This window comes from Myxine glutinosa, chromosome 1 (genome assembly GCF_964187855.1).
Source record: "Myxine glutinosa chromosome 1, kmMyxGlut1.1, whole genome shotgun sequence".
Lineage (NCBI taxonomy): Eukaryota > Metazoa > Chordata > Myxini > Myxiniformes > Myxinidae > Myxine > Myxine glutinosa.
Window position 1 is genome coordinate 263,065,844 of NC_136261.1, and position 23,856 is coordinate 263,089,699.

General features: G+C 43.5%; 2 protein-coding genes across 2 annotated transcripts in view; both read left to right on the plus strand.

Moving 5' to 3' along the window:
• Positions 1-4,928: 4,928 nt before the first annotated feature.
• The window catches only part of LOC137436858 (germinal-center associated nuclear protein), a gene marked incomplete at its 5' end in the record, with an annotated part of 48,883 nt that continues 29,955 nt past the window's right edge, over positions 4,929-23,856 (plus strand). The window contains 9 exon segments of the mRNA XM_078786444.1: positions 4,929-5,091; positions 10,585-10,742; positions 10,905-11,104; positions 11,206-11,468; positions 11,881-11,981; positions 12,201-12,311; positions 12,465-12,545; positions 17,179-17,376; positions 17,574-17,765. Coding sequence (XP_078642570.1) covers positions 4,929-5,091; positions 10,585-10,742; positions 10,905-11,104; positions 11,206-11,468; positions 11,881-11,981; positions 12,201-12,311; positions 12,465-12,545; positions 17,179-17,376; positions 17,574-17,765 — 1,467 coding nt within the window.
• On the plus strand, positions 19,145-21,087 carry LOC144889793 (uncharacterized). Its single transcript, XM_078770993.1, has 3 exons — positions 19,145-19,934; positions 20,070-20,457; positions 20,679-21,087. The coding sequence occupies exons 1-3, from the start codon at positions 19,528-19,530 to the stop codon at positions 20,955-20,957; spliced, it is 1,074 nt and encodes a 357-aa protein (XP_078627119.1). The 5' UTR covers positions 19,145-19,527; the 3' UTR covers positions 20,958-21,087.

A 23,856-nucleotide genomic window follows, 5' to 3' on the forward strand; every position in this document is an offset into this window, starting at 1 on the left:
ATAGTGGGGTGGCTAAAGTCCAAATTTAAGTGATATTGTGACACACTGGCCCAAAGGACCAAATTTGGCACAGTTCTACTTTAGGACCATACAAAACTTTTGAGAGGGGGCTGCCCGATTTTAGAGGCCCAGGTCAAGGTCAGGTCAAGGTCAAAGGTCAAATTATGTGTCTGTCATGTTTTTGCAATATCCAGCTTATATATAACCTAAAAAACTTGGTCTTAGTCACATAACCAACATATTTAGTCAATGAATCCATTACTATTATGGGAAGTTCCACCAGGTGACGGCCATATAGGCAGTGGCGGCGCCAGGCTGTCCCCGACCGGGGGGGGGGGGGGGGGCTAACATCCCCGACGAGAGGGCTAAAATCGCTAAAATCAGTGGAATTAATCCATATTCATTCACAAAAATTTGATATAGGATTAGATGGCCGACCTACAAAAATCAATGTTTTCTTTGGCTTTCAGTAGGGGTGACCGGAGGTTCTGTGCATAGAACTGCTGATACGTTTGATTTATTTTGTTGGTGGTGGCTCAATATTAATGTTCGTTTTTTTTATTTCAGGAGGAAGATAACAGTGTGACTGAGCTACAATAACAGTGACATGAATCAATTTACGTGGCCATCAAGAAAAACCAACTTCCTCTATTTAAACGTCCACATTCCACTACCATGAAATCAAAAGCGAAAAAGCAATTCAAGGAAATAAAGAGTGACTGCAATCTGTTCAGTCAGCTGTTCGTCGCTGCCCAAGTCCGTAATACCAAACTGGAGGTGTTCTTTAAACATGAAAACCACCCGTGGCCGCCAGCACTGTCTTTGCATGGGAGACTCCGACTACCAAGCAATAAATCAGAGCTATTGCATTGCATTGATGCAAGTGTCCAGCCAGAAACACCCACTTATTTTGACGCCAAAGTGGTTGATGGTGCTGCCATTGTACATGCCCTGCCACAAGAAAACACTTCTACGTTCGGCGAATACAGTGACAATATCTTCATCCCCTGGATAGAAAGGCAACTTCAAGGCTGTTCCAGGATGGACATCGTTTGGGACACTTACCGACCCGACAGCCTCAAAGCCACAACTCGAGAGAAACGAGGGAAAGGATTACGTAGAAAGGTATCCCGCAATACAAAGTTACCAAGTAACTTCGCTGGCTTTCTACAGGGTCCTACCAACAAGGAGGAGCTTTTCGCACTGCTGACGGAGGACGTAGTCAAACACGACTATCCGCTTACCAAACAGGTTTACATTACATCTGGTCCACGAGTCCAATCGAATCAGGCTAACATCACAATGGGAGAGAGTGATCACGAAGAAGCAGACAGTAGAATATGTCTTCATGTAAACGATGCCCTAAGGGAAGGGGCGACTACTGTTCTCATCAGAACCGTAGACACAGACGTGATTGTGATTCTGGTGGGAGTGTTTCATGATCTTGTGCAGCACCATCCAGGTATGCAACTATGGGTTGGCTTTGGTACTGGTAAACACTTCCGCTATTACCATGTCAACTCAATCTGCCAGGAACTTGGGGAAGACAAAGCTCGTGCTCTGCCGTTTTTCCATGCATTCTCTGGCTCTGATGTAACATCCCAATTCAGTGGTAAAGGCAAAAAGTCAGCTTGGAAGGCATGGAAAGCTTACCCGACAGCCACAGAAGGATTCACCATTACGTCCCTGACTGCGTTTGTTCCACAGGTGATTACATCTCCAGCATTCAATGTGATCGAGCGGTTTACCTGTATCATGTACGACAACACAACCCCACATGTCAATGTGAATGACCTTCGACAGGAGCTATTCCCAAGGAGAGTGAAGATGATGGAGAAGCTTCCTCCAACTCAGAACGCACTGCTCCAGCATGTAAATCGATGCCTGTACCAAGCCAGCATTTGGAGAGAGAGTCTGAAGCCCATCCTAGCTGCACCAAATCCAGATGGCTTTGGGTGGACCAAAGCAGATACCGGGTGGCGTCCAACCTGGACAACCCTGTCAGCTGCTGCTCTTAGTTGTAGAGAACTACTCAAGTGCGGATGTAAGGCGACACCCACTTGTTCAAAGAATTGCACGTGCAGGAACGCAGGACTGCTATGCACAGGACTGTGTCTCTGTCGCGGAAATTGTGAAGCATAAGTCATGCAGGCCGTGACCTCCTCTGTACTGGCCAATCCAGTATCCTCCCTCAGCGTATCGATGTACGTCAAAAACACCGATGCAAAAATGACCAACACATAATTTGACCTTTGACCTTCACCTGACCTTGAAATACAATATTGCAGCACCTGAGGATATTTTCCATAATACAAATGGATTCCTTGTCCTTAAAAATGATTATTTGAAAAAATGATCCTTAAAAATGAATGAATAGACACTGAGATAATGTTTCTATGACAGCTATGAGCTGGATATGGCAAAAACGTGACAAACACATAATTTGACCTTTGACCTTGACCTGACCTTGACCTGGGCCTCGAAATCGGGCAGCACCCTCTCAAAAGTTTTGTATGGTCCTAAAGTATAACTGTGCCAAATTTAGTGCTTTGGGCCAGCGTGTCACGATCATTTCCATAAGCCACTCCACTATAAGTAGGAAATTCGTTTTGACCGGATGTCGTGCAAGCGCGTATAAGTGTCCCCATGAAAGGGTTGGGTTTATGTTAATTAGTTAGAGATTATGGGTAATAAATTCCCTGTATGTAAATGGCCTCTTATTTTTCCTCTGTTCCTTATGGCAATGCAACACACACACACACACACACACACATCGGCATGCATTATCACACCAATTATCTACAGGATGGGCGGGAAGCGTCACGTCATTACCTTATTGTGGGGTATATAAATTACAGTAGATCTTCACTCAATTCTGCAAGTAAAATTTGCCTTACTGATGTCAGAATTTCTCCAAATTTCTTTCAGTTTAATGTTATACAGCATTTAAAGTTTGCGAGGGATGTTTCAGTAAGCTCGTGGATAGTGGGAGGTGATGTCACTGTCGGTGGAAAAAGTTGAACAGGAAGAAGCGGCAGTGGAAGAGGGAGTGCGTGGACGAGTGGTCGGATGAGGTACTGCCTGTTGAGAGTGCGTGGAGGGCGCTCTGCTGAATCAGCCAGCCACTCTCGAGGGTTGCCTTTGGAGACAGGACCAGTTTGGACGTGGGAGGAATCCGGTGGCGATGACTGCATGGAGTAGGTCACAGACGAGAGTTTCAGGGTGACGCCACGTTGGGCCGAACAAGGTGGACCCACGCCCTCCAGAGCACCCTCCACGCTTCCCGCGCTTATTGGTACATCGTGTGGACGACGGTGTGAACGTAATACTTTCAGAGATTGACCTCAGGGTTCTCTTTTGCCACTCATTTGATTGGTCTATAATGGCTGAAATAAATCCATTCAGCTTATACCTGGCACAAGGACTACTTAATGGTTGTTCTCCCGAACATCCCCATGATAATACTGAGAAACGTTTTCCCAACTTCTGCCTTCCACGAACCCCAACTAGAATGCTTCTCTTGCAAACGGTTTTCTATTTTTAGTATTAGCTTTCCGACTATTAATATGGGTTTATTTAAAGGAATACAGGGAAATGAGGGAGATAGGATACCATAAATAAATGCGGAAACATCCAAGTAGTCGACACACAAACAGGGATGATGGGCCACGCCATCTTACGTACAAAATATGCAAGCCCTAACCCCAACTAGAATGCCAAATGCTAGATTCTCACAAGAACCAAAAGGCCAGGCAAGGATTTCTGACAGGCACAAACTGGTCTCTGGGTCCACCATAATTGTGGCTTTGGCAAGCTCAGGTCATGCAGGATGGCAGGTGGCGGGCGATGAGGTTGATGAGCGATGATGATGGATGTAACATCACTGTCTCTCGAAAAGTTTCTTCCTGTTGGGGGTGACAAAGCGGAGAGAGATTGGGCTTACGCGCACAACTGTTTTCACCGTCTCTTTGGACTGCTCATTTTGATCTTGAGCTTGATCCCCATTGACCATTCTCTAGGAGGGGGTGGTGCTCTATCGCAGCATTTGGACCACCCAGAGCTGGTACCCATGGGCCACTATTCAGGACCGGGTAGCACTCTACCACAGCTCTCAGATCGCTCATGTTCAGGACTTCCCTCCCCCTCCCCCTCCCCCTCTACAAGGCTGCTTGTCCCACGGTCCTATGCGATCCAACAGCAGGACTGTCTGCCTGCTCGTGTTGCTTTGAAAGCATCCAGTGCTTTTATACCACGAGTTCTCTGGCCACAAGTCCGTCACTTGGCCTCACCTGTTTACAGGGGGTTTTACACAATACAACCTTACCATATTCTGCTTTAAGGTTACCAATCACTGCTCCTCACTGCACATTCGACAATATGACTTACCTCTACAGATATGTAATACCAGAGTATTGCTGCCCTACTCGATCACATGGTCCATATTAAAGTCTTGCCATCTTGTATCCATGGATACCCCTCCCCACCCCCTAACACATAACAATATGTTTATCTTGTGTGGTCAATACATTGCCTATCATGCATCTGGCTAAGGACTTCAATGATCTTCACGTGTGCCATAGCGGCGACAAGGTTATTATATTGCCTTGTTATCTGGTACCGCAAAACGTTGTAAATGTCATAATTGGTGTGATTTTTATCTGCTGTTATGAGGGTGTGTTGAAAAGTAATGCTTCATGTTCTTTTTCTCCAAAATAGGCAAAGATGTTCGCACACATCTCAGTCTACCAGAAATTTTTTTGATAATGAAATGTATCACGTTAATTGTGAATGAACAGTGATAATGATTCCTTTGTCCGCTGTCTGTAGTTTGGAGGGGAATACTTTAATATGGGCAGGGTTCTAAACACAGTCGCTGTTCATGATGCATCCCCATTTGACTGGGTATGGGCATGTCTGTGCCATTTCAGAGAAGTGCAACAGTTTCGTGAGGACGTGTGGAATTCTCCTGAGGTTAAGTTTGCGGTGCAGGCGGCATCTGCCCTAAATAGCAACAACTACGTTCACTTCTTCAAGTTGGTGAAATCTGCTTCTTACCTCAATGCCTGCCTGCTGCACCGATATTTCACCCAGGTGCAATCACTCACCTTGCTCGATTGTCTGCATTCATTGGAAATGTTTAGAGGAACTATCTGCAAATGATACACAAAGGGTGCCTGATGGAATAGTCACTTGACATGTGAGAAAAGGAAAGGGGTTGTAAGTAAGAGAATAGAGGGTTGGAAAGGGATGGTGAGATGGTTGTAGAAGAATGGGGAGAAAAGGCCCAATGGTTGGGAGGAAATAGGAGTAAGAAGAATGGGGTATAGGACATTTACTCAATTTTTGTCTGTTGATCCATTGCTCCCTTATCGTTCACATATTGTTTTGTATATTTTGTTTTTGTTTTGTTTTGTTTTCATATTGTTTTGTCATATGTTTTGTTTTGTTGTTCCTTGTCGTTCCCTTGTTGTTCAAGTCCTTGTTGTTGTGTCTTGTATGTTCTTGTCTTGTCCCTTGCCCTTCCATAAGCCTTAATACCTGTACAATATTTTTAGCCGCGTCGCAAGACGCTGGTCATAGAGTGCCCTCTGCTGTTGTTGTTGTTGTTATTCTTCTTGTTCTTCTTGTTCTTGCAGAGAAGACAAAACCTCAAAGCTCCACCCATTCTGGGAACCATAGCTCCACCCATTGTGGGAGAGGCTTCATATAAACAAATATCCACCATTTTATTAACTCGCATAGCTTTGAGGCCTGTTTTGTAGGCCCGTGGTGTTTTCCTCTCTCACACAGTTTTATTTCAAATCAAATTCGATATATCATTTCATTTTTCACAGTCGCTAACATAGTTTTAGACTCGGTTGAAAAAAAACGGGAAGAAAATCCGATGAAAGTTGCCCTTTATAGAACGAAATGAATTCTCAAAGGCCTGTAACTTCAAGTCCATTGAGATTTTTTTTTTTTTAATCGCGGCATGGTCAGTCATACACCGCCCGAAATAACAGACGGGAAAATGCCGAGATATATATATTTTGTTTAAATCGCGGCATGGTCAGTCATACACCGCCCGAAATAACAGACGGGAAAATGCCGAGATATATTAAAAATTCGTCCATTTGATGACAATCGTCACGATGAAATATTTAATTTATACGTCGTCACAATAATGTGGAGAGAGGAGCATAGCTTCGTTCACGTGTCGCCACACACGGGAAATTGCCGAGATATATATTTTTTTAAATCGCGGCATGGTCAGTCATACACCGCCTGAAATAACAGACGGGAAAATGCCGAGATATATTAAAAATTCGTCGCCACACACGGGAAATTGCCGAGATATATTTTCACTTTGCACAAAAATAACATCAAGTAATCAAATCAATAGGAATGTCCTGTGCCTATAACATCGACGTTATCGGCACAGCTGCATCTAGGCATTGTGTAACATCGACGCGGCTTTTGTTTTAATTAAAACTTTTTGTACTTGTTTTTAAATAAAAGTCAAATTTTTTCTCAGATTGCTCTACAATACATTCAGGATGGCAAGTCACACAGACATTTCTTAAGTCTAACTTCATGCTGTTTTGGTGTGTTGAAATCTCTTTTTCTGATATTCTTCTGATACCGCTGAGCATTGGTTATCTTGTTACTCGACGAGATTGTTTTCCATCTATCTATAATTCCAGTAATCTCTGTGTGTCTGTGTGTCTGTGTGTTTGTCTGTGACCGCTGTTTCTCGACAACCACGGGTCCGATATACTTTAAACTTGCCAGGTATATTGCTGGGGACCCGAGGATGTGCCTTTTCAAGGTTTGAAATTAATCGGACAAGTACTTACCGAGCTATGTCCAAAAAACGCTTCAACCAATCAGAGAGCAGCGAGCTATCACGTGTGCCGAACGTGGCGATCAGACTCTGCCTCGGACGGCACATTTGACAGCGTATTCATTTATTTCACGTTGGAAAACTATGTTGCCGTTAAACTATGTTTTAAAACGAATTCAAACTGCGATTAAATTAAAACGATTCATCCTAACTGCGATTTGCGAACTTCCGGACAGTGAAGACTTCACTTCCGGCAGCCAATCACAGAACGCTTTGTTGCGTAGGCGTGGCCGATGTGAGACGAGCGGAGCTGAGCGCGTTACGAGCTGACCGCCATTACGGTACGTAATTCGATTTCTTATGCGCATTATTTCTCCCAATTCAGTCAGAGCGAAGGGCGGAAGCGAAGAGCGTTGTTTTTTTTGTTTACGGGCGTACGGGCGGGGTAGAGCGTACGGGTAGCGTTTTTTTTTTTTTTTGTCAAGGAACGGGCACCCACGTACGGGCAATGCCCTAGTCACATTTTAAATCGAATAATGTTTTGCTTTGAAATGTATAAGGAGGCCCTGTTGACGATTGCAGTTACCCTCGCCAGAGGAGCGTGTATTGCATCTGTGTCCATTTCTCTGTTGTACACCGCTCCTTTCCTATGCCACCTCCAGGCATTGCAAATCGTCATTGCCGGGCACCGAAGGGGGCTCGGCAGTGACGCACGCTGAAAGAGAGTACTCAGTTTTCACTCTGGTTTCTTGTTGTACACCGCTCCTTTCCTATGCCATCTCCAGGCATTGCAAATCGTCATTGCCGGGCACCAAAGGGGGCTCGGCAGTGACGCACGCTGAAAGAGAGTACTCAGTTTTCACTCTGGTTTCTTGTTTGTTTGTTTTCTTGCTTTCTTTCTTGGTTGTCCGGACGATATCTCAGCCATCCTTTGAGCTAGGAAGCTGAAATTTCGGCACAGTAGTGAGCAAGTCCTTTGTCAAATACGGTATTTTTTGTTTTTTGAATAATCAATTAATTGAGGAGTTATTTAATTATTAGCGTTTAATTAAGTACTTATTTAATTAATTAAATTTCATTTATCTTCTGACCATTATTAACTCAGGCACCTTTTGAGTTAGGAAGCTGATATTTGGACATGCCAATGACCAGGTGATTTGGCTGCAAAGGATATTTTTGATTTATTAATTAATCAATTAATCGATTAATTATTTAATTATTCGATTAATGACAAAAAAAATTTTTTTTTTTAAGTTACAGATTCTGATGAAATAGTGGTAGTTTATGTGTTCTCTGACCAAATTGATTAATAATTTAATTTTTTTATGATTATTATTTATTTATTTTCATTATTAATCATTTATTTATTTTCTTTCTCATTTGGCCAATATCTCAGGCACCTTTTGAGCTGGGAAGCTAATATTTGGACATGAGTGACCAAGTGATGTGGCTATCAAGGATATTTTTGATTTATTGATTAATCATTTCATCTATTAATTATTTATTGATTAATCGATTAATTATTTATTGAGTAATCAATTAATTATTTAATTTTTTATAAATGACTTATTTAATTAAATTTCTAAAAGATACATCTTCGGATGAAGCACTAGTGGTTTAGTTATGCGATTAGCCAATTGATTATGAAAATATTTTGTGATAATCTTTTATTGATTTTAATTATACAATTAATCAATCAATTAGTGTACACCTCTCCCTCCCAATGCAGCCTTAATGAGCTGCACTGCGGTATTGCCGGGCGCCGGAGGCGCCCCGGCAATGCCGCGCTGCAGCATATTTAATTATTTGGCATGGGGCGGTGTACTTTGAATGTATGTGTACTTGTTTTCTTGTTTGTTTTCTTGTTTGTTTTCTTTCTTGTTTTCTTGGTTGTCCGGGCGATATCTCAGCCATCCTTTGAGCTAGGAAGCTGAAATTTCGGCACAGTAGTGAGCAAGTCCTTTGTCAAATACGGTATTTTTTGTTTTTTGAATAATCAATTAATTGAGGAGTTATTTAATTATTAGCGTTTAATTAAGTACTTATTTAATTAATTAAATTTCATTTCTCTTCTGACCATTATTAACTCAGGCACCTTTTGAGTTAGGAAGCTGATATTTGGACATGCCAATGACCAGGTGATTTGGCTGCAAAGGATATTTTTGATTTATTAATTAATCAATTAATCGATTAATTATTTAATTATTCGATTAATGACAAAAAAATTTTTTTTTTTAAAGTTACAGATTCTGATGAAATAGTGGTAGTTTATGTGTTCTCTGACCAAATTGATTAATAATTTAATTTTTATATGATTATTATTTATTTATTTTCATTATTAATCATTTATTTATTTTCTTTCTCATTTGGCCAATATCTCAGGCACCTTTTGAGCTGGGAAGCTAATATTTGGACATGAGTGACCAAGTGATGTGGCTATCAAGGATATTTTTGATTTATTGATTAATCATTTCATCTATTAATTATTTATTGATTAATCGATTAATTATTTATTGAGTAATCAATTAATTATTTAATTTTTTATAAATGACTTATTTAATTAAATTTCTAAAAGATACATCTTCGGATGAAGCACTAGTGGTTTAGTTATGCGATTAGCCAATTGATTATGAAAATATTTTGTGATAATCTTTTATTGATTTTAATTATACAATTAATCAATCAATTAGTGTACACCTCTCCCTCCCAATGCAGCCTCAATGAGCTGCACTGCGGTATTGCCGGGCGCCAGAGGCGCCCCGGCAATGCCGCGCTGCAGCATATTTAATTATTTGGCATGGGGCGGTGTACTTTGAATGTATTTGTACTTGTCATTTGTTTATTTTCATTATTAATCATTTATTTATTTTCTTTCTCATTTGGCCAATATCTCGGGCACCTTTTGAGCTGGGAAGCTAATATTTGGACATGAGTGACCAAGTGATGTGGCTATCAAAGATATTTTTGATTTATTGATTAATCATTTCATCTATTAATTATTTATTGATTAATCGATTAATTATTTATTGAGTAATCAATTAATTATTTAATTTTTTATAAATGACTTATTTAATTAAATTTCTAAAAGATACATCTTCGGATGAAGCACTAGTGGTTTAGTTATGCGATTAGCCAATTGATTATGAAAATATTTTGTGATAATCTTTTATTGATTTTAATTATACAATTAATCAATCAATTAGTGTACACCTCTCCCTCCCAATGCAGCCTCAATGAGCTGCACTGCGGTATTGCCGGGCGCCGGAGGCGCCCCGGCAATGCCGCGCTGCAGCATATTTAATTATTTGGCATGGGGCGGTGTACTTTGAATGTATGTGTACTTGTTTTTCTCTTTTGTCTGTTTGTCCATTGTCCACACAGAATGTGCTACCGTAGGCCACAAATGCCACTGAGTGGTAGCCAGTAGTACACGTTTTCTTTTTTTCAAACGAGTACAAATGGTGCAATTAGAATGTGGACATATATAAAATACACAATATAAAATCACACAAAACAAGTCATGGCGAAGGTCTGCAATCGTTTATTTGCTCTTTCCAGTTTAATGACTGAAAGACTCGTTTTTGACATTTGATGACTCATTCATGTCTTCAAGGTTTTTTTTGTTCTAATATACGAATATATATATATACATACACACACACACACACACACACACACACACACACACACACACACACACACACACACACACAGTCTATATACATTTTTTTTTTTTGGACAATCTGTTCTTTCTTGACCAGGTCTACCGAGATGGACTGCGCACGATAAACATGGCATACACGACCATGCAGCGTTCTGCTCTTTTCCCATTGGAACATGTCAAACGCCTGTTTCTCTTCACGAATAACGAGGAAGCCGCTTCTGTTCTTGCCCGCTATGGTTTGGTCGTCAATGATAGGTACCAGAACATTCACCATTTTTGTTGAAACGTTTCTATGATGATTGGATTTATATGAAGGCCTTGTGTGAGAAAACAATGTTACAATTGCTTTCAAGATTTATATTTAAAAAACTGACATTGCATGTACCAGTGTGCATTCTACGTGTCTCATCTTCATAGCACAGTTGAGTTGAATCGAGCCTCGTTTATTGAGCCCGAAGGCATGGTCTTCCCACGGAGGTCCGAGAACATCCAGAAGAAGCTAGTCTGCAGCATCGGGGAAGTTGTTAATGGAGGCCCCTTGCCTCCGGTGTGCTGTCACACTCCCCACTCAAGCTTCATTGATCAGGGAAGTCTTCTGAAGGAGCCTCCTGCATCCGGTGAGTGTGTCATGTTTGTTTTAAAGCTCACTTGACCTTGCAGTTCTGCAGTTCCAATCACTGCAGATTTCAGATCTCAAAATGGTTGTACTCTTCAACAGTGTCCCACATAACTTCCACCATTGAGGAAGCCAAAACAACTGTTGATGCCCAACTGACTTTGCCTTCATCTGAGGTTCCGCAAGCTACTCAGTCCACCCTATCCGAAGCTCAATCCTCTTGTTCTCTCAGCCTTGTTTTGGGCCCACCTGTCTCTTTTTCTGCTGGTGCAAGGCAAATCACATCGACTCCTCCAGTGATCAAGGATATTGCCTCTGAAGAACTCGCTTCCAGTACATCCTCAGGAACACTCTACTCTGATGAGGTGAATTGTAATTGACAGTACATTTCAACTTCACCATCAATTGCATAGGTAGATCTTCTGTTGACATTATGGTTTATAGCTTGAGGCAATTTTGCATTCAAAATTCAAAAGGGATGCTTGTAGAATGAAAGATTCATTGTTTTAATTCTCCAGACTAGCACATGCATACTGCGTAACTTGTGTTTCGAAAGGTAGCATGATGTAGAATGTAGATACATACATTCTCTCTATTCACCATATTTTTTCTGGTGTCGAGAGGGCAATGTACAATTATTAATGACAGAGTTCAGCCTTTTGAGCTCTTTTTGTACCGTGTGTGTGTGTGTGTGTGTGTGTGTGTGTGTGTGTGTGTGTGTGTGTGTGTGTTTGTGTTTGTGTGTGTTTGTTTTTTTTGTTTTTTTGCTCTTCACAGGATTTGCAGGATGTCATTGAAGGGATCCTGCAGGACATACTAGAGGAGGAGTGTGGTCATTTGGCTTTTGAATCGGTTTCCACCTGCTGTGTCATTCTTGAGTAAGATTGCACCGCTTGGTTTTTGTATTTCACACCAATTTGGTGATTGTTTTGGAATCCAGGTGAGATATTGTGCCTTGCTTGTTCTCCCCGTGGTGATCATTGTCTGGTGAGATCTTAAATAAAGCTGGACCCCAGGCTGATATTACTTGAATTTCTGAAGAGTCATTTCAGGAGCCTGACAGTGTTATTCATTTAGTGTTTGTTTTTGTCTTGTAGGCAATCAGATGTATTAGCCAAGGAGATTCGACATGAAGTCGTGGCGGTGCTCTCAGAAGCGATTGTGATCATGCTCATCAAGAGAGAGAAGCAAAAGAAGCTGCAGGAAAAGTGTGCTTTTCTTCCTGTCTAAACATTCATACACATAACAGTCTTGATTAACCAAGTTTGGAACATTGTTCATTTTACACAACACCGAAGGTCCAGGAAATATTTGACTACTGTGTGTTTGTGTGTGCACGTGTGTGCGTGCGTGTTTTTCAGACTGCTAACCGAGGTGCATACTGATATACTGCAGGATGGTTTGCATGAAATTATTCGGAATGTGGCCTGTTCTGTGCTACGGTGAGAACCGGTTTTGTTTGCTTTCAACGCCAAAAGAGATGTAATTCACAACGTATGATCAAGATGACCAAGGAGCACACAGTTCATATGACAGTTGCTCTTTGTGTATCTAATAGGAGAGCGTAGGAAGAAGATACAGTATTTAGATCGTTATATTAGTAATATGGAGTTTTGGGGTAAGAAGATACGAACTGGGAATATGCAAGTATGGTATACTGCATATACTGTCGTGTGATTCCCCTCGGTGAAGACCGGGAAATCACGGATGGAAACGAGCGTCAATGTGAGGCGATGATCGAATGCGGATTTCACTATATATGCGTGGAAGGAAGGGGGAGGAAGAAGAAGCGGGAAGCTTTTACCTGACACTATCTCGCCGGGCAGTCTTCAAAACCTGCAGGAAATGAACTCGCACGGAAAATGGAATTATGTACAAAAATAAACAAGGCTTTATTGCCACGGATGCCGATAATACAAAATAAAACACGCCGGTTACTAAAACCCCCTTAAATTGGAGTACTCTGATAGACAGAACACAGATACAAGACGAAGGATAAAGGGATGGGATGAAAGGGATTATTTTTTATGGGTACTCAGCTCGGTCCGGCTTGATTGTCTGGCCGACGATCCCTCGCCTCTCGCCCTGCGTGGAGAAGCGGGTCTTTGTGGGAACTTGCAGACTAGTGGTGCGGCCTTGCATGCGCGTGCTCCACCACTAGATGCACGTGCTCCGCCACTCGACGCACCAGCCCCTGTCGAGCCCAACGCACCGCAGTCTGGCAGCCTTCCTTCTGTGGTGTGATGGTGGAACGCTTGTTGGAATGTCCCAGGCGTGACGATTGCATCCATAGACCAGCACCACATGCTGGCTGTCCCAGAGTCTCAGGGAGAGGCTGTCAGGCCGCATGCCCGGGCGGTCACCACATTAGGCCCATGTTGGCTGTCCGTTCTGCTGCCACCAAGGCGCGACCCACAACACCTCCCCCTAGTGGTCCTCATAATACACCATCCGAGATACCTGAGAAAACACCGCAGACTCCGCTGGAGGTCTTAACCCCCACCAGGGTCCGGTGACCCTGCCGGCCCGAGACACCCGCTCGGGCGTCTCCCCGATGGACAAGGGATGCCAGACTCCACCAGAACCCCCCGTGGGGCCCAGGTCGTATCATGACACCCATGGTCGAACCCAACGTCCAGATCTTGCCAGCCCAGCCCCCCAGCTGGCTGGCATACCCAAATTTTGAAAGGGGCAAGTTTTGCCCGAGATCATCCCCAATGGCATCTCCTGGTCCAAATTCCACAACCCGGGGACCAACTCCCTCCAAGGCTGCTCCAAATCCAATTCCCATTTAAATGTAAATTTATTTTTCCTTTTAAAAATTTTCATCACCTGTGCCAAACCACAGCTGCAGGTAACAACCCCCTCAGGTTGTTCTGCCTCTCCCTGCAGCTGTTCCACATTCCCTATGGGGACCAGTTTCTCCGAGGCTCTATTTCCCGACTCTTCCGTATCCAAATCCAGCTCAGAGCCAAAACACTCCCCCAACTGAGTATTCAATTTCGGAGCCTCCTGTACCCAATTGTTGTGCATGGTGAGGGTCACCTCGGTCACTTCAACCTCCTCCTTGGACCGTCTCACCTCAACCCACAAGCTCCCTTGGACCTGGTCAACCTTTTCCTCCATGGGACTGTCCCAGGTCTCCAGCCGCTGGATCAAATCATGTACATCATCACCCCCAATCAGTTCTGGGCCCCCACAGGATTTCATCAATACATACCCGGTCCGGTTCCGTTACACGGACCCCCAAGCTTGTTACTTGTTGCGGCATCCACACCAGCCCGATAACCTTCCAGGCCCTTATTCATCAAACATTCCCCATTTAAATGTTATTCTCCCCTATTTACATTTGCACACTCTCCATTTACCTGGAGACACTCCCCATTCATCTCCCTTATTTCATTCCCCTGTTCACTCATTCGTTCGTTCATGCCACATGGGGTTTTCGTTTCTTTAATGTGGGCATCCAATCTTTCACTACCAGCATCACTTTCCTTTTTCATTTCATTGATTTCTTTACTCATTCCCCTCATAATATCACTCATGCCCCATAATAATTTTAACATGGCCTGGAAAGACATAGGACACGGCTCAATCGCTTCGGAACGGGGGAGGTTCCATCTCTACCCTCCAATTCCCCTATATTCGGCCCACTTCCAATGCTACCAGTATCTTCTATCCGCCATTCCATATGACACACCCCATCCATCTGTCGAGAGGAGGTCGTCCCCCGCACGTATTTTACCTGAGGAATCGATTTAAATTTAGAGACGCACTGCTCGCATCTTTCCCCACTCCAATCGACTAAAAAAAAAATATTGCCTCAGTCCTATGAAAAATTTAACTCCAAATTCTCCACTCTTGACACCAGTTATACTAGAGGGTTCAAATCCCACTTCTCGACAACATTTGTCGAGGTTTCAAAAAGTTTGTATCCCACTCCTGACTACTATTTGTCGTCTGATTCCCTTCGGTGAAGACTGGGAAATCACGGATGGAAACGAGCATTAATGTTCGGCGATGATCGAATGCGGATTTCACTATATATGCGCGGGAGGAAGGGGGAGGAAGAAGAAGCGGGAAGCTTTTATCTGACACGATCTCGCGGGGCAGTCTTCAAAACCTGCAGGAAATGAACTCACACGAAAAACGGAATTATGTACAAAAATTAACAAGGCTTTATTGCCACGGATGCCGATAATACAAAATATAACGCGCCGGTTACTAAAACCCCCTTAAATTGGAGTACTCCGACAGAGCACAGATACAAGACGAAGGATAAAGGGAAGGGATGAAAGGGATTATTTTTATGGGTACTCAGCTCGGTCCGGCTTGATTGTCTGGCCGACGATCCCTCGCCCTGCGCGGAGAAGCGGGTCTTTGCGGGAACTTGCAGACCAGTGGTGCGGCCTTGCACGTGCACGCTCCGCCACTCGACGCACCGTCCTCCGTCGAGCCCAACGCACAGCAGTCCGGCAGCCTTCCTTCTGTGGTGTGATGGTGGAACGCTTGTTGGAATGTCCCAGGCATGACGATTGTGATCCATCCAGCACTGAGAGACCGATGAGCGAGATAACCAATCTCAGCAGTAGATCAAAGAGCGCAGGGAGCAATCCTCACCAAAACCCAGGAGCAGAGAGGGAAAATGTCGGACGCACTCACTTTTAATCATCTCCCCTTAGCCAATCAGCTGGCTCCTTCTTGCCTCTGGGCTTCAGCTGCATGCCGATTGGCCCTCCCTGCCATTGGTGTGATCTCCCCATCAAACCCCTCGATCAATCCGTCGTGAGGTGGGCATTGCCTCAGCCGGCCTGAGCAATGTTTTATCGCCATGGCGGCGCAATGCGTGGGCGCTTCCTGCCTGCACTTCCGGTGAGTTTTATTGAGGCAATTATTAATTAGGGTAACTAGTGGGCACTAGTGATGGTAAAAACAGTAGGGATAACTACAGAGGTTTCACATACAGGGGAATTAACATAATCCCTACAACTACTTAACATGCCCCATTCCTCGTAATGGGGATGAAGATACATTTAATCCGACATTCGGGCTAGATAGGTCCTCTACTTATTTACATCGAGATGGTTCTTGCTACCCACGATCATCGGAGCACCTACCTATGCGGATCTACCTAAATCTATATATATCACCCTAACCCCCGACATAACAATACAATACTTTCGTGGTTTTGTGTTGGGCTGAAAGGGTGTGACGAGGATTGCTAGATATTGACTAGAGAAGTTTTAAATTGAACTTGTAACTTCCCACTGATAAATACCTTATGTATGCAAGAGGCCTGGCTTGGACCGTACCCTTCACCACCTCATCCACACTACTTCCACCCAACATATAAGACATTTGCTGCCAGCACACAGACTGTAATACTTGCCGAAGTGGAAGATTGAAATGGACAAGGCAGCCTGCTTATATTATCACCTTCCTATGGTGGTTAATAGCTAGATATATCTCGTCCCACCTTGCAGCACTGACATTTGATAAACTATTATATCCAAAACGTCGATGGCTGAGAAAGTATCAATGAGTTTGGTTACACATTGATGTGTGTCTTTATTGTGACTATGAGCAAAAATACAGTGATCTTTGCTGTGTTTTTTATGTGGTATTTATTTTGTTAATTTGCTTATTTTTGCACTTTTTATTGGGTTAACTGATGGATTATTTTTAGTGGCAGTGATTTTTCCTGCCCCATCCCAAGTTGTCCCAAATGGTTTTTCAGAATTGACCGCTGTATGAAGTGACATCAAATGTTGGCCAGAGTAGACGAGGCAAGCAGAATTCTCTCTCTCAGAATGATCATTAGTGAACGAGATAGATTTATTCTTTTGATCCAATGGAAGCATTTTCTTTATGCTGAGACCAACTCAGTTCCACTTGATTATTACTGCTGCTGTCAGTGGCCTTTGAACCTACAACTTCCCACGTGCAAGTCTGGTGTCCTTTGTACTACATTACCATTCATAATCCTCTCATCATTACATTTGGAAGAGGATTGTGCATTTGAGTTTTAAGTATCACTTTTTAAAATGTGTTCTCATGTATTTACATGTGGAGCAGGAAATCAGAGTTGCAAGCAGAGCAGGTGATGGCCTGTGCTGAAGGAATTTGTGCTACGCTTCTTGAGGAAGTCACCTGCGAACAAGCGTGGGATGTAACAGTGACGATGATGAAGCAACTCAAAGAGGAGAGGAAGCGAGCAGTTCGTACACTAGCTAGAGCTGTTGAGCTTGCTAGGATCGGCAAATACTTTGGCATGTAGGTACATGGAAATGTTTCCAATGTTTGAAATTTTTCGAAAGCACCGGACAACACCAACTATTCTCTTTATACAATTTTCACCACACGTGCCATGCTTGGTGCTGATGAATGTTATTTGTTGTTTATTTTTTTAAATTAATTGACAGTGCTTGAATAGCTACGTAGTTGATCCATCTGTTTTGCTGGTCATGCAGGTGGACGAAGCAGCTAGGATTGAGGCGTAGACTGAAAAGGGCCCTGCTGTCATTTCCAGCTGCTCCAAGAGCTTGCAATCCGACACGGCAACACGAGCTGCTATGTCCCTCTGCACAGCCTGACTTGGATGCCATCGCACTGGGCATGACTTCCCTTGGGAACTTTGGCAGCATTTGCTTCAATAGTACTCGGTATTTCTCAGCAAGCCAGACTCGGTGGTGAAATGTAATGACTCCAGTAGTGTAACTAGAACGCCACTCAGTAGAGCACATACTCCTGCCGTGGGTCAAGTTGGAGCCCTATCTTCCAATGGTAAAAAATCCTTCAAAAAATTCCTGGATCCGGAATAATATCCTGAGCTTCACCAAAAACTAATCAATTCTTCCTTATCCCAAGGGCAATCATCCCACCAACTTTCATCCAAATCCGTTCAGAACTTTTCCAGATATCTTGTTCGCAAACACACGAACATACGCACACACACACAAACACACACACACACACACACACACACACACACACACACACACACACACACACACGGACGGACGGACACGATCGAATGCATTCCTCCCTGACTGGAGTAATGCTTAATAAGAGACTCGACAGTGTAATGGATACAGCGTCCACTTCGAGTCTGGGGGTCGGGGGTACAAACTCTGGCTGAATCAGTCCAAAGACTTTAAAAACGGTGCCGTTTGCTGCTTCGTTTCTTGAGGTTTAGCACTTAAAAGGGTAAGAGCATGGACAATCCCCAGAATTTATCAGGAAATTTCTCCTTTGAAAATGCCCCAATGAGTGCGGTGAGAAAAGCGACACCATTGTTGTGATGTTCCTGGTACCCAGAGTACCCCATGAAATAACAGCACTTCCCCCAAGCCCAGTGGCTTTGTCGTGTGTGTGTGTGTGTGTGTGTGTGTGTGTGTGTGTGTGTGTGTGTGTGTGTGTGTGTGTGTGTGTGTGTGTGTGTATGTGTGTGTGTGTGTGTGTGTGTGTGTGTGTGTGTGTGTGTGTGTTTTGACGGCTTCAAGCACAATATGTTATTGTTCTAATTGACAAAGCAAATAATACTATTGCATTTGTATGCAAAACATTCTACATTCAAACACGTTTGGAAGAATTGGGCTTAGGGACAGGAGTTTCAAAGATCTACAAAATAAGTAACGATAATAAATCAGACTTGATACAACACCATATAAATCACTCAAAAACAAGAAGACTGTTGGTTCTGGATAAACGCCATTTTTTACCATTCATTTACTGGATCTCCAAAATGCACAAAAACCCTTGCAAGATGAGGTTCATCATCGCAAGTAGAGAATGTAGTTTGAAACCATTGTGGGGTATTATTACAGGGGTGATGAAACTAATCTACAAATGCTTTTTTTTAAACTACCATGAAAAGGTGATGTTTTATTCTGGTATTAAGAAATTCTGGATCAATGGTAAATCCAAACTGGTAATCGACAGTATCCAACAACACAACGATGGCAAAGCTAAATGTTTATCAACTTTTGATTTTTCCACATTGTACACAAACATTCCACATGACAAGCTCATAACCGCATTGGACAGAGCGGTAGATAAATCATTTGCAGGAGGTAATAAAGTATACATTACATTCTATCAAAAAAGGGCACACTGGGCTGTAAAGGAAAATCACTATTCATGTAGTTTTCTTAAAGTAAACTCAAAGAAAGTATTCGATTTCTCCTGAACAACATTTTCTTTACATTTGGCAACAATATACGCCAGCAGACAGTGGGGATACCCATAGGTTCAGATCCCAAGAAAGTCCAAGAGACAGTGGGGATACCCATAGGTTTAGATCACAAGATACTCCAGCAGACAGTGGGGATACCCATAGGTTTAGATCACAAGATACTCCAGCAGACAGTGGGGATACCCATAGGTTTAGATCACAAGATACTCCAGCAGACAGTGGGGATACCCATGCGTTCAGATCCCAAGATACTCCAAGAGACAGTGGGGATACCCATAGGTTCTGATCACAAGATATTCCAACAGAGTGGGGATACCCATAGGTTCAGATCCCAAGATACTCCAGCAGACAGTGGGCATACCCATATGTTCAGATCCCAATATACTCCAGCAGACAGTGGGGATACCCATCGGTTCAGATCCAAAGATACTCCAGCAGACAGTGGGGATACCCATGGGTTCAGATCCCAAGACACTCCAGCAGACTGTGGGGATACCCATAAGTTCAGATCCCAAGATACTCCAGCAGACAGTGGGGATACCCATGGGTTCAGATCCCTAGATACTCCAGCAGACTGTGGGGATACCCATGGGTTCAGATCCCAAGACTCTCCAGCAGACTGTGGGGATACCCATAAGTTCAGATCCCAAGATACTCCAGCAGACAGTGGGGATACCCATGGGTTCAGATCCCTAGATATTCCAGCAGACTGTGGGGATACCCATAGGTTCAGATCCCAAGATACTCCAGCAGACTGTGGGGATACCCATAGGTTCAGATCCCAAGATACTCCAGCAGACAGTGGGGATACCCATAGGTTCAGATCCCAAGATACTCCAGCAGACATTGGGCAACCCCTACTTTCAGATCCAAAGATACTCCAGCAGACAGTGGGGATACCCATGGGTTCAGATCCCAAGATACTCCAGCAGACAGTGGGGATACACATAAGTTCAGATCCCAAGATACTCCAGCAGACAGTGGGGATACCCATAGGTTCAGATCCCAAGATACTCCAGCAGACAGTGGGGATACCCATGGGTTCAGATCCCAAGATACTCCAGCAGACAGTGGGGATACCCATAAGTTCAGATCCCAAGATACTCCAGCAGACAGTGGGGATACCCATAGGTTCAGATCCCAAGATACTCCAGCAGACTGTGGGGATACCCATAGGTTCAGATCCCAAGATACTCCAGCAGACAGTGGGGATACCCATAGGTTCAGATCCCAAGATACTCCAGCAGACATTGGGCAACCCCTACTTTCAGATCCAAAGATACTCCAGCAGACAGTGGGGATACCCATGGGTTCAGATCCCAAGATACTCCAGCAGACGGTGGGGATACCCATAAGTTCAGATCCCAAGATACTCCAGCAGACATTGGGCTACCCCATACTTTCAGATCCAAACATACTCCAGCAGACAGTGGGGATACCCATAGGTTCAGATCCCAAGATACTCCAGCAGACAGTGGGGATACCCATAGGTTCAGATCCTGCCTCTTTCTTTGCAAATTTGTTCCTGCACATGTACGAGTCTGATTGGGTCCAGAACATGTGCATGAATGAACTAACAAATGCGCGAAGATGTGGAAACATCTTTAGATCAAATGATGATTTATTGGCAATCAATGATGAGTTTGTATTTGACGTTTGATCCTCGAGCAAGGCGCATTTAAACTTGATTTACCTCATACCCCTCTGGGATTAAGGTTAAGGTCAAATTGCGGTCTGAAAAAATAATGCGTTTTTGTCATCGCTCAATTTTGCCCATTCAGAATCTCAAAGATCACTTGGCCTTCCAAGCATAATAATAGTGTATCTGCACTGAAATTGTGCACCCGGTATTCCATTAATCTCCTGAACCTGCTATTTTCGGATTGTGACCTAATTAACAAAAAACACTTTTATGCATCCCCCGACGAAGTCGCAAGAGGCATTATGTTTTCAGGTTGTCCGTCCGTCCGTCCGTCTGTGATAGGTTTTCATTACTGCGATAACTTGAGAATGGCTAAAGGGATCTTAGTCAAACTTGGTGCAGGTATGTATAATGATGAAAAGATGAACTGATTAGATTTTGGGTTTAATATGTCAAAGGTCAGAGGTCATCTTAAGTAAAAATTATGTTGCCTCACCAACTTGTGAACCAGTGATTGTATTTTGAACAAACTTGGTATAAGTATATATGATGCAAAGATGAACTGATTGTTTTATGCCATCAAGAGGTCAAAGATTAGCGGTCATGTCAGGTAAAAATGTGATAACTTGAGAACAGCTGAATTAATTTTAAATCAAACTTGGTACAAGGATGTATAATGATGTAATAATGTGGGTGAAGGCATATCGGTCGACGTCGAAGAGTGTCGTTCTAGTTTTGATCATGACTAGAATAATTCTCCTCCATTTTTCATAATGTTGAGTTTTATGGATAGATTGTAGATTGGGACATCGATAGCTTCAGTGGTTTCTGAGATATAATTTTGAAATATTTTCCTTGAAATGCCACACAATGTGGCAGCGACATTGGTTTCAAGGATATTATTTAAAAAAAGATATCTCCGAAACTGCTGAAACTATTGATGTGAGACTGCAGTTATGATCCACTACCCTTTGTTACGTATTACCTCCCCAAACCTCGGCTACGGTGCGCCTCAGAGTCTCGAGAGGGAATGCGGCAGAAAGATTTGTTATTTTCAGTGTTCTAATAAACCATGGTAAAACCACACCAATGCAATTGCAGAACAAAACAAGTAATTGTATTAAGAACTCTCACATACACAACAATAACACTATGAAAGAGAGTACTTTTTTTTTTTTTGTATACAGGGTCGAGGCTCGTGAAAGAGCTAACATTTATCACACAAAAAATCAAACAGACACACAAAGTATATAATAAGGGGAGCCGGAGACAAGATGGGGAGAGAAGGGGGAAGCACTCAAACACAACATTTGGGGGCAGGGACATCGGGAGATCTGTGGGAGGGAGAGGGCTTGGGGGGAGGAGGCGGGGGAAGGGGGGGGGAGGGGTGGGAGAAGTATAAAACACAAGGACACTGCAAGGACTTCCAGGAAGGAAGTTGGTACGTATTTCGAAAAAGTGAATCTGGGGTGAAATTAGTGGGGGTAGAAAAGATCAAGGTTTTGGATGGGGGAAGATAAGAGATGGTGGTGAACAGCTGTTTTAAAGACCTGGAGGGAGGAGTGGGATTGAAGAGAGTGAGGGAGTTTGTTCCAGAGGCCGGAGAAAAGAGGAGTGAAGGTGAGCAGAGAGTCTTGATTTTGGCAGTTTAACCATAAGAGGGTTGCAGGCAGATCTTGTGCGACATGTAGGAATATTTGGGGGACAGAGCCCAGAGAGAGCTGGGGGAGCAAGGCCGGAGAGGAGTCGGTAGAAGACAGAAAGACCACCAACCTGCCTGCGGTGAGTAAGTGAAAGGCCCTCGGAGTTAGCTTCATCGCAGGAGATTCCATTGATTCTGAAAGCATTGGTTTCAACAGCGTGAAGCCGAGCTAGGTGTGAGGCAGGAGCACCAGCTCAGAGGGGAGAACAGTATTCCATTGAGCTGCAGATGAAAGCCTTGTATGTGGTGAGGAGCTCAGGTGTGCCAAAGAAGGACTTCGCACGACGTAGGATGCCCAGTCGGCGACTGGCTTTGGAGGCCAAATTTGAAATGTGGTTTTCCCAGGAAAGATCATGGCAGATCGTGAGACCTAAAAGCTTGAGTGACAGAACTTCTTGGAGAGGATTATTCAGAAAGTGGATGGGAGGGTTGTCCAGTCGGTCTTTTCGGAGAGACATAGTAAGAGTGTGAGATTAGTCAGGATTGAAAGACATGTTCCACTTGTTTGACCAGTTTGTGATTTTGTCCAGGTCTGCAGAGAGTGAGGAGGCTGCAGACTGCCGATCTGAGGGATGAGGAATGGAGTGGAATGAATCTTGCATCAATCTTGCATCACTTGCATCAAATGAACAATACATATGATGGTACCATCATTCCCCAATGCTCTCAAAGCCATAAACTCACGATATGCCAAACGTGAGTGGAATGTAACATGCTCCAAAGTCCGTGCACGCTGGTTGAATGTGGAGGTCGTGCAGAATGGCAAATCAATAGGCAGGTATTGATTGGCGCGACTGTGGATGAGGAGTTACGAGGTGAGAGGTTGATACGGGAATTGAGCCGATATGGAAACCAACGGCAATCCACACGATGATGTCGATATGGGAATCCCAATGACAAAACAAGATGTACCAAGCGGACAGCCTCTTTGAGGACAAAATGGCGGCCTGTAATGGAGGTGCTGGTTCCCTCCAACAATGACTCACTCTTGGTGATAAAACCTGAGATGCAGGTTTAATTGCAATTACAATATAAGTGGCGTGGGCAATCCCTCCCCAGGAAAGCCTCAACTCATTCGCGACCAATATCAAAAAAAGTCCGCTCGCAGCCCCGATGCGACTTTACGGCTGTATCTCTCTCATGGCCGTCTCCTCTCTCTGCCGATCTTGATCTCCCTCTCCTCTTCTGGTTCCTTTGCCGCGTTTTCCTTTTTCA